Here is a 13,469-nt window from a genome sequence, read left to right on the forward strand (position 1 = left end):
AAATAGTTAAATGATATATTGTTGTATTATTTTTTTTTTATAGAATAGGAAGGTGAACGAGCATATGGACCACCTGATGGTAAGTCGTCACCAAACGCCCTTAGACATTGGCATTGTAAGAAATGTCAACCATGGCTTATAGCCAATGCGCCACCAACCTTGGGAACTAAGATTTTATGTCCCTTGTGCCTGTAATTACACTGGCTCACTCACCCTTCAAACCGGAACACAACAATACCAAGTACTGCTGTTGCGGTAGAATATCTGATGAGTAGGTGGTACCTACCCAGACGAGCTAGCACAAAGCCCTACCAGCAGTGTAAACATAAGCAAACAATGTCGGTGAAGAGACTCTGACTCAACATGTGTTACGGAAAAATACCGCAGCGTTAGTAATTCTGCCAGACCCGTAATAGAGTACACGTATAACATAGTCATTTATAATATAATAACAATAATTTAATGAAAGTATTTTATGTCTTACCAATAGCTTAGTTTATTCTGTGCCGTATTTATTGCAATATATATGTAAGAACCGGAAAGCCGAGATGGCCTAGTGGTTAGAACGCATGAATCTTAACCGATGATCGTGTGTTCAAACCAATGCAAGCACCACTGAATTTTCATGTGCTCAATTGTGATTATAATCCACCTCGTTCTTGACGGTGAAGGAAAACATCGTGAGAGAACCTGGATTTGTCTAATTTCATTCAAATTCTGCCATATGTGTATTCTACCAACCCGCATCAGAGCCACGTGGTGGAATAAGCTCCGAACCTTCTCCTCAAAAGGGAGAGGAGGCGTTAGCCCAGCAGTGGGACATTAACAGGCTGATACTATTGTACTACTATGTAATAACACATTTCTAAAACTGATTACTAATTAAAATTTTAAATAAATCACCGACATCTGGCATCCTGGTTATTTCCGAAACTTCCCGCATCCCATATTTAAATCCCACGCGTGATACGTTGTGAACCGACTTACGATGATACGATATTGCGATGTTTGTATTATTTATGTGTTAAAATTATTACAATTACTGTTATGTAGTAGATTTTATATTTAATGTTTTAAAGTGATCTTCCTGATAGGTACAATGTTGGTGTCTTTAAATCAAGGGTAAACGGGTTCCTTCTGGGCAGGCGCGCTAGATTTTGCTTAAGATGAGGCAAGTCAACGGTCAAGCGCTTGCCTATTATGTGTAAAAAAAATGTTTCAAATATAAGTCTATTTTAATAAATAGATTTTGATTTGATTAATCGTTTACTAGTTTTATAAGGGCACGTGTTATGTATAAATAAGTTGCCTATGTCCCTTCTTGAAGCTTAAGCTTGTTACATACCAAACTTCATCAAAATCAATTCAATGGTTTAGCCGTGAAAGCGTAACATACAGACAGATTTATCTTACTATTTATAATATTAGTATAGATGCCGTCAATTTCAAGATCTTTTTCTGCGGTTGGTTTCAAGTTTATTCTTAAAGAATATACCTACGGACCGATATCGCGTGGATATATTACGTAGAATCGAGTTATAGCAGAAGTAATAATAACATTTTTTTTTACATTACAATTAATTTTAAAATTAACCAAGATTTTGCGCATGAGTACATCATATGTAAAACTACGATTATTATAATTTTATATAATTTAAATTATACATCGAACTATCATTGCGCAATAAACATGTTGCGTTTCGAAATTTATAAAAAAGAAAAACTAATTTTATTTACATAATTACATATCCTATTTCAAAACGCAACATCACCTTCTGATATATTATATAAATATTATCATATAAGTATGTTTATGTTAATGTTGTATTGCCATAATCATAGTCAAGATAGAAAAAACCCTAGCTAAAATATAACCCTATCATTGTTTTTAATCTGAATAAGTACGTCAGCAATAATTACTCGTTTAGCTTAGTTAGTTAATTAGTTTATAGAAAATAAAATATTTTTTAAAGCATAATTTTTAATTACCGCTGACGTGAGATCACTGACCAGTAAAAAAAATTTTACGTTCGAAACGTGTTAAGTAAGCTTACATTAACATTCCTATTTATGTATTTATTTATCTCATAACAATAAATATTGTAATACAATTGTTCATCGTATACAAAAAATACTTTTTTTAAATTTGCTGTATCAAAGGTCATTTTGTAAAAGAATTATATGAGTGTTCTAAATTTTTAGACAGCGAAAGACAAATGTATAAAACAGTATTTTATTAAAGCAGTGTAGCGCGTCATCTCGGAGTCGCGCGTTCCCTCATTCATGCACCTGGGCCACTTTCTCCTACCAACCTTGATTTCTTACGGCTGCGCCTGCGCACCAAACGCGACATTACCTCAAAACGATGGCATTTTCGTCACAACACAACGAAAACTTTTACTTTTCCCGCCAGCACAGCGAAACTTTCAAAAGCGAACCTTCCCGTATATCACGATGACAGATTATATAAAATTTATTATACGAACACGGAAACTTGCGTAATATAATCACTGCCCATTTAATTCGCATTTACTGTAAGCGTTTCCTTATTCGAATATCCGTTTTGATAATTAGAAAAGTACTCACCGCAAATTTTGTTATAATCCGATTAAAAGAAAAGTCACAAAAATAACTGTTATCACTAACACTCAAATAACGTCACTGCCACTTAAAATGGCGCGAATATTCGCGCGTAAACACCGATACTTTTTTAAATTATATTCAATAAGAAATTAAAAAAGAAATAAAATTTCAAATATAGAATGCGGTTCGCCACGTACGGATCGGACTGTGGCTGTGCCGGCTGTGAGGCGTTGCGTCTCAGTCGATTTCTTGTTTACAAGCATTTGCTAGCCAGTCCAAGCCGATCGGAGGAAAACACGGCGAGCCGGGTTGCATTTCCGCAGTAAGACGTTCGTTTCAAAACAGCGGCGTAATAGCCATATTAACAAACATCACTCAGAATGGACATGTCGCAATATTTCTGGATGCTGATTTTCGCAATGTAAGTAAATAAACTTGTAGGCACTTGATGCAGTAAGTATCACTTAATGACTATATATAATAATTTTAACATCATTATTGTAGCTCGTATTACGTAAAATTGTCCTACTACATAAGTAACGTTAAATTAGATGACAAAATCAAAGATATTGATTTTTTTTTAAATAATTTTGTGCAGTATATAAACGCAGCTGACTTCACATTAAAAAAAAACAAATTTTTTTTTCTGCTTACTTTATATACTATATAATGTGATAACCATTTTATCAGGCTACTAAAGATACACATAGGTTCGCCTAAATAGGTACAAACCATAATGTATCTCTGATTTTTTTTTCTTTTAAATGTAAGTAGTAATAAGTTATTTAAATCTCTTATTTGTCAAATTATTGTTGAAGTGCTTATTTAATACTTACTCTCCTGATATAAAATTCATACTAAATTCATCTGAATATTGATTGCTAAAAAATTTGTTAATAGTTATAAAATTTAAAAATATTAAAAAATAGAATGTTTTTGTATGTATGTTTCCGCCGTAACGTTTAAATACCTAAACAGATTTGAAAAAAAAAACAATTTATTTCATTTTAATTTTCAAACCTTTAAATAACCTTAATTGCTGAAACTATACAAAAAAGCCTTCAGCCTTGATTATGTATCAGTCTTATATTATATCAGTCTTGATTATGGTGAACTTTGTAATAAAAAAGAAATATGCGGATTCGTTCATTGCTGAAATATAAAATTTATTAATTATTATTATGTGTTCCGGTCGACGTCCGAAGTCCATTATGAGAGAGTACATCGTCTGATTTCCGCTGCAGGTCGCTTAATTCACTACTTCCGTTTCCTAGCTCGCGCCTACAGCGCCCCCTATACTCCTTACTGGAACTAAACTGATAACCAAATACGAGCCACCAAATTTGTCATTGTTGCGTCGTCTTTCCACAAGAGCAGTCTAACGACTGCTTTAAAATAAAAATAGTTTTAATTATTATAATCAACTCTCGAGATTTAAAGTAGAAAGTTAATTTTAAAAAAGTGTTGTTTGTCTTCCGTTCTTGAAACCTCAAACACTCCACAATGAGTGAAGAGGTTATCGCGCCTCATGCTTTGAGTGAGGGTAGTTCGAGTTCTTTGGATTTTCATCGGATTCCTTTGGAAATAAATACGAGGGACATCCAAGGAAATGCCAAAAGCGTGAATGGTTGCGGGATCTGGATAGAAGGTTTGACTTATTGTCACAACAATTGGTAAGTCATGTTAGTAATATTTTAACTTCGAATCATGCTATTACTGGTGTACCACCCTCACATTAACAACTTATAAGTGTCCAATCTAGCTTCAATTACTATTCAAATACCAACAACGACTGACGAACAGTTTTTACGTCCGCCAGTAATATCAGCGGGTAGTTTTGTAAATTTAAGCGTTACCGTAAAAAAACCCATTGTAATTCAAAGCATTTTCGAGAGCAATTCAAACACGTGTTGACAAAATTAAAGATGCAAAGATTTGACTCGCCGGATTAGAACGTGGTGCGCTATACAGATCTGAGTCAATGAAGAGCTTCGACATCTGGAGGACCACTTCAGTCCATTACGTTGGTTCCAGATGGAACGTAGTTAGACTGCGTTATCTAATGCCTTTTTATCACAGAACGATTTCGTTAATACTGCCTTACCAAGCCTTGTTGACTGGTCAAATTCATCGGACGTTCAGCTTAATGCTTCTTCTATCTATGAAAAGTTAAAACAGCTATTTGGTAAAGATTCTGGCTATAAGACAGTTTCTCCCGATATCCTTCAGATAATTTGCAGTAAGCGAGCCGAGGTTTTAGAATTACGCCGTAGGAATCTCTTAGAGAAATTAAAGGATAAATATATATAGGAATTAGCCCCGGTTTATTAACTGCATATATACAAAAAAATTGTGGTATAGATAAATTACAAAAGCGGGCACCATCTGCTACTCTTACTCGGCCCGAATCCCCATGAACCGTCAAATTCTACAGCCTATGCAAAGCCATTTCGAACTAGGCCAAATTCCAATAAAAATAAACAGGCCGAAAACAGAGATTCTGAGCGATTCTATTCGAATAACTCCTTAGCAAAGAAAATGGACGCCCTGAAAAGAGAAGTGGGACGCAGGTACAAAACGGGAAGAGTTAAAAAAAAAATCGAACAATTTTCAACCTCAAGATGTTGAATCAGTACATGTACAAACTGAGACATTTTCATCTTTTCCACCATCATCAAGTTCCCAAGTTCTTACAACATGAAGATTGGATGGTCAAACTGGATTTAAGCCAGACCAATTATCATCTCATCTTACCTTATGATGTAAGGCCGCAGACCCGGAGGTCCTGGGTTCAATTCCCAGGTTGGGCCAATAATAAAAAAAAAATTATATATATATATAGATTTTTTTATTATTATATATTTTTATTTATTATTTTATTTTTATATATTTTTTATATTGGGGTTTTGTGTCAGAAAATTCTCAATAGCAGCCCGGAGTCTGAAAGTAGGAAGTGTGCACACTCCCGTGCTATCGGAAATCACGTAAAGCCGTTGGTCCTGCGCGTAAACTCTTTCCGGTCGTGTCGGATTGCCATCCCATCGGATTATGAGAGTTAGAGAATAGAGAGTTTGCGCACACACTTTTGCACTATAATATCTCCTGCGTAGTTGGCTAATCTCTCTTGTGATTGGCCGCCGTGGCCGAAATCGGTCTGGAGGATATTATTATTGTCATCTATCAATAAAAGAGCAGCACCGGAGGTTTCTCCGGATCAGTTAACGGTCGTCTACTTTAGATGACTTGTCTGCCATTCGGCTTAGCTGCAGCACCGCGGATATTTGCTTCAGTAACAAACTGGACAGCCGAAATACTTCGCAAAAACGTCTGTCTGCGACTAGTGGCTTACCTAGACGATTATCTGCTCCAGGGCAGAGACGTTTTGAAAGCTCAAGTAAAGATGGCCATACGTTTTACTAAGCAGCTTAGGTTGGTGGATCAACATAGGAAAATCGATTATAACACCAGCGAGATTAATAAACTTTCTGGGAATCGTATGGGACACCAATTCCAACACCAAGTCCCTTGCACAAAATACAGAAAATTCGTCAAAATATGCTCGTGCGACTTGCGACCGGCAGTTGGGACCTAAAGCAGGCTCAACGTCTCTCAGGACACCTCAACTTTGCAACTTTCATCACCCATCGAGGAAGGTTGCATTGCCGAGTCCTGCAGTACCACAGCAACAAGCTCAGGAGGTATCCTCACTTACCAAAGCAGTATCCGGACGAGGTACGTATAGAGCTGGAGTGGTGGTTAGAGAACATCAGTCAGAGGACGCTAATTCATCCTCAGAGAATGTTCACGAACCATGTCATCACCGACGCGTCGGATATTCAATGTGAAGCCCTTGTAAACAAAGAAAAGGTGAAAGGGTCATGAGATCACCACCAGAGCAAATGGCACTGCAATTTGAAGGAGATGTAATCAGTGACAGCAGCCATATCCTCCAGAGCAACGTTGCCTCAAGACTCGACAGTCATTCTTCAAGGCGACAACAGAACAGTTGTTTCCTACATAAAGCACGAGGGAGTAACCTGGTCACGATAATTGCTAGATCCGACTCAAAAACTACTGGCTCTAGTAGACCACCTCAATGTTGTACTTCTCCTTCACAACCTACCGGGACTTGCTAGACTCGAACAGTCAGCATTCTATACCTGGAAGCTTGGCTCATTTGGGTGGGACATGCTGACGGGGACATGGAAATCGCAGGAGAAAAACATTTTACTATCGGGCTGAAGAGAGTCAATGACTCTCTTCAGTTCAGTCAATCAGAGTACAATAAGTATATACGCCCCTATTTGGAATAAGTGGGTAAGGTTTTGTCAGGAAAATCGTGTACCTGAACCAGCAAATGTAGCTAGATACCTCGGTTACCTGTATTTATCTCATGTTCTCTCCAATCGAACCATGCTTGTTCATAAATCGGTTATAGCATTCATTCGCGAAACTATCGGATATAAAAATAGCGTCGAGCCCAATAGTAAAACATATACTCAACGCTATTTCCTTGGCAAAGTCTGCACCTCCTAAATTACCCATATGGGATGTAAGAATTTTGATTTGTCATTTAAATAATTATAATATAGATTTAAATAGTGTATATCAAATATCCAGACACACTGCAGCTATTTTGCCGTTATCTTCGGGTCGCAGAGTACATGACCTTACTTTTTGTTGACAGTGGCCATTTTATTAATAATGTAAATTCCATTACCTATCCCATATTTGGGTCGAAAAATGATTCATCTTCGCATCGATAATCAAGTTGGACCTTTGTGGCTGCTCCTGACCGAAACATCGATGTAGTATACTGGCTACGCACTCTAGTGAATATGACACAGCAAATCAGAGGGAATATTAGTAATCTATTTTTAGCAACTAAATGCCATACTAAACCGGCTACTGCAGCGATGATCGATGGTTGGATAAAAGGACTTTTAGCGAATTCTGGTATTCAGGCCTCAGCTGGAAGTTGTAGAACAGCGGTTTCATCTTTAAATTAGATAGAAAATTACCACATTAATGATATTTTAGCTAAAGGAAACTGGCAACATGAGCTTACCTTTAGAAAGTTCTTTATAAAACATATTATTAATACATCAAGTACAGAGACAACTTCTGAGAAATCTCTCTCAGTATTTTTGTCCTAAATCTTAATATTTCATTGGAAAATATTTGATGTATGTCGATTTAAATCCAGTAGTTAATATTATATGCTTACATTCAATTAATTCAAATTAGGTACTTAATACCTTGTTTCAATTAAATATACGGAATAACATTGTTGCGTCTTAAATAAATATTATTTTATTACAAATACAAGCCACCAGGAGATAACAAACACGTCTCTCATAATGGACTTCGGACGTCGACCGGAACACATAATATAAAAATTTTACCTTCCAATAAAATTTGTATTGTTTCCTAAGACGTCCGAAGTCCAGATAATGTCTTCCTGGGGCTACATCCATCATTATGAGCCGAACAATGACAAATTTGGTGGCTCGTATTTGCTTGTCAGTTTAGTTCCAGTAAGTAGTATAGGGGGCGCTGTAGGCGCGAGTTAGGAAATGGAAGTAGTGAATTTAGCGACCTGCAGCGGAAATCAGACGATGTACTCTCTCATAATGGACTTCGGACGTCTTAGGAAACATAATACAAATTTTATTGGAAGGTAAAATTTTTATATTATTATTTACTTACTATGAAATACCATGTTTAAAAGCATGCTTGAAAGATATCATTTTTCCCCTGTTTTATGTTTTTGGTTTATTTAATCGCGGTTTCAGCCGACAGTTATTTCGACAGATAATATATTTTGTTGTTGCTAAAAACTATAGAGTATAGAAGTAAGGAGAAGTATCTCATATTGGACTTCATCTCAAAAAGTGTCCACTAAAATGTAAAAAGGGTTAAAATGGCACTACTGTGGGTAGAGGGTTTTATCTGAATATAACATTTATGAGATTATTTACATTATTAATTATTGGGTTTTATAAAAATCTCCATAATGATTTTATTATGTCTAACTTTATGTCTAATTATTCTGTTTTACTCAGCCGATTATCAGTGCGTTTCTTCATATTTCACCCTTTGACTACATATCTTTATTTCATACATTTTGAGACACTTTATACACAAAGACACTTCTATTTACCTCCACACTCCATACTAAAAACTTAAATGTTAAGTGAAACGGTCCAAAATATAACTTCTAGTATAAACTTCCTAGAGACAATTTGATGTAACCTGTCAATTTTCAATCGAGAATCAGTAATGTCATTTCGTTTTGATTACTAGATTTTAGGTTATGTTGATCTTTTCTCGTTACTAAATAAATATATTTTCACAAAAATAATGGCAGTTCTTAAGAGTTTCATACTACGTAATATATGTAAGTACAACTTTTTTTATTTATAGCTCCTAGACACATTCTACAAAAATTATGTCGATATGTTTAAATTATATTGCTATTTTTTTTAGTCTTGACTACACATCGAGCAATAGTATCAACGATACGACCATCTTCAAGCGCACCAGCAGTTGAAGACGACGATGCACCAGTCGAAATAGAAAATCCGTTTAAAAAAGAAAAAGTTCAATGCATTCTTTGCAAATTGAATATAGTACCAGATTATAAGAATTACCGCCTTTTATCTCAATTTCAAAGTCCATACACCGGAAGAATTTACGGAAGACACATAACTGGCTTATGTAAAACAAAACAAACCTTAGTTGAAGCAGAAATCAGGAAAGCACAGAATTGTGGTTACATGCCCTATTATTATAAAGATAAAACTTTTCTGAAGGATCCCAAGTTATTCGACCCTGAAAATCCGATTCGCTCTCATAGATTCTAAAGTTATTAGATAGATTTAAGTAGTTTAGTATACATACATTGTAAAATAAATATAAAATGAAATTCTGAACATGTATTTATTATTGTTTTGTAATTTCCTTAAAAACAAATTTTTTGCAGCAAAATTTAAAACTCATTTATATCTACCAACTTTTATAACTCCATCGATTATATATTTTTATACTTTATATATACTTAGATCAAAAAACACAATAAAAAGAATTACTTTATTATAATTACTGTTGAAACAGAAAATATAGAAACATATAAATTGTTTATCCTTGTTTAAATAATATTAATAAATATAGTTATGGAAACTATTTAAGATTAAATCCAGATAAAACAATGTTATCATCATTGGGAGTGTTGAAACTATCATTTTCAGAATCATAACCAACTAAGTCTGGTGGAATTTTTAACAACTGTAAAATTTCTGAGGTGTCCATATTTTGACGATCGGGCATCTTAGTTTTCATTAATTCAAGAAGCTCTGTTAATGCAGTTTGACATCCCTTTTGCCATTTCTTAATTAAACTTCTTAGTTCATCTGTTTCTTCGGTCATTGCTCTTGCTAATAGTAAATTTTTCTTCTTCTCTATCCTCGCTTTTAATTCATCAATATCTTTTTGTGTTATTGAACCTGTTGACTTTGATTTAGACGGTTTTGTAATTTTATCATATGATTTTTTTATTAGTATTGTCCTCTTATCTCTTACAAAATCATCATCGTCAAAATCATTTGACTGTTGCGAAGACCTTATGGGAGATTGAACTGGTATTGGTTTTGTTTTATTTTTTTTATGTTTATCTTTTAAATGACTATTTGTTTTCAATTCAGTTGTCGATGTTGTTTTGTGTTGCAATTTCTTAACTGTTTTTTTAGTTTCTTGAAATTCATCATCATCATCATCATTTGTCGGTATTGTTTGGTTTTGTTCTTTATTTAAATTGATCAAAGGTGTGTCGTCTGAATCAGAATCAAATAAAACTTGAGTCATTGATCTATTTTCTTTTGGTTTTAATTTTGTACTAGTATCTATTTTATCAATAGATGATTTAAATATTTTCTTTTGAATAACAACAATACACTCCTTAGCTAAATTATCTGGGCTTTTCTGCTTACATTCTAATTTAGTATTATCACTATTCTTTATTTCTACTGCAGTTTCTGTGTCATTAGTTTCACAATTAAGTATCTTTGATTTATTTTTAAAAGTTGTACTAGAATGTTTTGATATCTTTACGGTTTTAGGAGAATCTGGTTTTGCTTCGAGTTTTACAGAATCTACTCTATCATCGCTTATTGTACATGATATTTGAGGAACATTTTCAATCTCCTCTTCACATTCCTTTGCTAATAATAAAGTTTTTGATTTTTTACGTGGTAAAAAATTACGACTTCTGTTTATAACATTGGTGCGTGGTGTATTGCAGGATGTATGAGCGTCGACACATTCTACATTAGTACCCTGTGATATCTCTTGTAACGATTCCTCCTCTGCGGGACATTTCCTCTTTTTTGTGTTTTGTTCTGACTTAGGTTCAATACTATTTTCTGTGCCTGATAAAGGAGAAATAAAAGGCGATGGACCACTTTTTCTCCAATTACGAGAAAGTCCTACCCTTCGACAAGGAGTTAATAAAGATTTACTGATACCACCAGGTGTTTTAGGTGATTCGCTTTTGTTATTTTTTGGTATTGACGATATATTTATCATTTCTAACCACAATCAATTCACAATATTATTTTGTAAACAAGTCTTCTTATAGTAGCTGTCAAGTTAAAATATAATTTATAAATGTTCCCGCCATTTTGTCGTTCGAAAAAAATTTATTCTATATAATATTTCGAACAATGGTTAGATATCAATCAAATTAAAAATAAGATGAAAAGTTTTTTAATCATTTTTTATTACATTAACATTACGAGATTTAATCAATTTTATCGTAAAATGTAATTATAAAAGATATAAAATTTAGTTAACAAGGAAAACGAACTACAAAAACAATCATCAAACAATTTTATTTAATTCTAAAATATATTATTAACAAGTTTTAATTTGATTATTCTTTGATCGTGTCCATTACTTCTTTGGTATTTTAAAAAGTTTAGATGTCAGTAGCATTGTCTATGTCACATGGACATTGATAATCGAACCAATCAAAAAAACAAAATTATTTCGAGAAAAAAAACGCGATTTCGACACGCTCCACGACAGAATCTTAAATTTAATTTAGACCTAAGTGTAAATAATCCACTGCACTAGCTACTCGTTCACAAAGAAAAGAAGATTTTTATTCTTATAATATAAATAAAAACATTACATAATGCCACTATTGCGATTAACTGCTGGTACTTTTGGTCAGTTGCGTACCTTCGCAACGTCATCGGCCCTCGGAAAAAGAGTGAAGACCTTTGCTATATATCGCTGGAATCCTGACGAGCCTGACAAGAAGCCACAAACCCAAAACTTTGAAGTCGATCTTGATGATTGCGCGCCTATGGTGCTTGATGCTCTGTTGAAAATAAAAAATGAAATGGACCCAACCCTTACTTTCAGAAGATCTTGTCGCGAAGGAGTCTGCGGCTCGTGCGCGATGAACATCGACGGTATCAACACACTTGCTTGTATCAGTCATATCGATCAGAACCTCTCTAAGCCTTCAAAGATATACCCATTGCCGCATATGTATGTAGTAAAAGACCTCGTTCCAGATCTAACTAACTTTTACCGCCAATATCAATCAATAGAGCCTTGGCTGCAGCGTGACAAGGAAGCTGTTAAAGGAGCGGAAACACAGTTACTTCAGGATGTAGAAGACAGAGCTAAACTTGATGGTTTGTATGAATGTGTACTCTGTGCTTGTTGCTCGACGAGTTGCCCTTCTTACTGGTGGAATGGTGACAAGTATTTGGGGCCTGCAGTACTGATGCAGGCTTATCGGTGGATCATAGATTCTCGTGATGATGCTACAGCTAAACGTTTATCAAAACTGAAAGATACCTACTCCGTATACCGTTGCCATACTATCATGAACTGCACTAGAACATGTCCAAAAGGTCTTAATCCTGGCCGAGCCATAGCTCAAATTAAAACACTATTGTCAGGAATTGTCAAGAAGCAAGACCCCATCATGGACCCTGCAGGCTTAGATAAGCACACTGCACAAAACTAATAATTACGGCTGTAGTTAAAATTCTGTTAAGTTTTTGCCAATATGTTAATTTATTAGTTGACAATAATTTGACTTTAAGGAAAGTACAATTTGATAGTTATTAATTTGGTAGTACACATACATAAAATGTAGAAGAAGTAACTTTGATATGAAATAAAAAAGATAACGATAATCTCTGAAACGAAACTAAAAATTATTTCACTATATTTGACTCTGTACTTAGTACATAGATTTTTACAATAATAATATACTCTTTTTTTTTAGAAGAAAAATGAGTGGAAATTTTAAAATGAAACTGACCTTTTTACTATGCTCTTAATTTGTATAAATAAACAATATAACAAGTTCCAGATAATTGTGTATATTAGTGAAATTATTAAAAGTATTATATCAATATGTAATCATGTAACATACATTTTATACACATTTTAGTTTAAAAATGAGTTTGCCTCATGTATGAAATTATGAACACCTTCTTGATGTCATTTATTTAACATCTTTCAAGCATAAGTTATTGTCATTATTTATTTTTCATCTCATATGGTGTATAAATGTAAGAAGTTACATTGTATTATTTTGAATTTTGTTAAATAAAGATTTATTTTTATCTGCATGATTATTTTTTTTAAATCACCTTTTGTATCAATGTTTATAGTTCCAAGATTAAATATAATTCAGTGGCTCAGCAAGAATTACTTTTTAATTACTACGTAATTCGCTAATTATTTTAGGTTAATCAAATAAAAAAAATCGTATTCTCAATAAATTTAAGCTACCTTTCTAGACTGGGTATGTCAGAAATTCTACAATGACCTTCAAAGTCGTTTACGAAAGTCGTTTTCAA

The 13,469-nt window shown here is 34.0% G+C and overlaps 4 protein-coding genes across 4 annotated transcripts in view; 2 read left to right on the forward strand and 2 right to left on the reverse strand.

Moving 5' to 3' along the window:
• The window catches only part of LOC126778103 (ABC transporter G family member 23), a 103,240-nt gene extending 100,374 nt beyond the window's left edge, over window positions 1–2,866 (reverse strand). Inside the window, exon 1 of the mRNA XM_050501482.1 lies at window positions 2,587–2,866. The gene's annotated coding sequence lies outside the window, so the exon portion shown is untranslated. The remainder of the gene's footprint in view (window positions 1–2,586) is intronic.
• A 5,973-nt stretch (window positions 2,867–8,839) lies between these two features.
• LOC126778315 (28S ribosomal protein S18c, mitochondrial) lies at window positions 8,840–9,524 on the forward strand. Its single transcript, XM_050501819.1, has 2 exons — window positions 8,840–8,983; window positions 9,073–9,524. Exons 1-2 carry the CDS (start codon window positions 8,947–8,949, stop codon window positions 9,447–9,449), a joined length of 414 nt encoding a protein of 137 aa, XP_050357776.1. The 5' UTR covers window positions 8,840–8,946; the 3' UTR covers window positions 9,450–9,524.
• A 215-nt stretch (window positions 9,525–9,739) lies between these two features.
• On the reverse strand, window positions 9,740–11,178 carry LOC126778035 (uncharacterized; the record flags this gene model as incomplete). The annotated part of the gene is made up of 1 exon (XM_050501383.1): window positions 9,740–11,178. A coding segment is annotated over one exon (1,413 nt), but the record flags the coding sequence as incomplete, so codon positions are not given.
• Window positions 11,179–11,566: 388 nt separating this feature from the next.
• LOC126778256 (uncharacterized) lies at window positions 11,567–13,236 on the forward strand. Its single transcript, XM_050501746.1, has one exon. It carries the CDS (start codon window positions 11,777–11,779, stop codon window positions 12,623–12,625), a length of 849 nt encoding a protein of 282 aa, XP_050357703.1. The 5' UTR covers window positions 11,567–11,776; the 3' UTR covers window positions 12,626–13,236.
• Window positions 13,237–13,469: the final 233 nt, after the last annotated feature.

Source organism: Nymphalis io, chromosome 25 (genome assembly GCF_905147045.1).
Source record: "Nymphalis io chromosome 25, ilAglIoxx1.1, whole genome shotgun sequence".
NCBI classification, from domain to species: domain Eukaryota; kingdom Metazoa; phylum Arthropoda; class Insecta; order Lepidoptera; family Nymphalidae; genus Nymphalis; species Nymphalis io.

Bases quoted from the DNA above. Each gene is read 5' to 3' on its own strand.
- LOC126778315 (XM_050501819.1), top strand. From the start codon at position 8,947: ATGGCAGTTCTTAAGAGTTTCATACTACGTAATATAT. The intron at 8,984-9,072 runs GTAAGTACAACT...TATTTTTTTTAG, and splicing joins TTTCATACTACGTAATATAT to TCTTGACTACACATCGAGCA.
- LOC126778256 (XM_050501746.1), top strand. From the start codon at position 11,777: ATGCCACTATTGCGATTAACTGCTGGTACTTTTGGTCAGTTGCGTACC.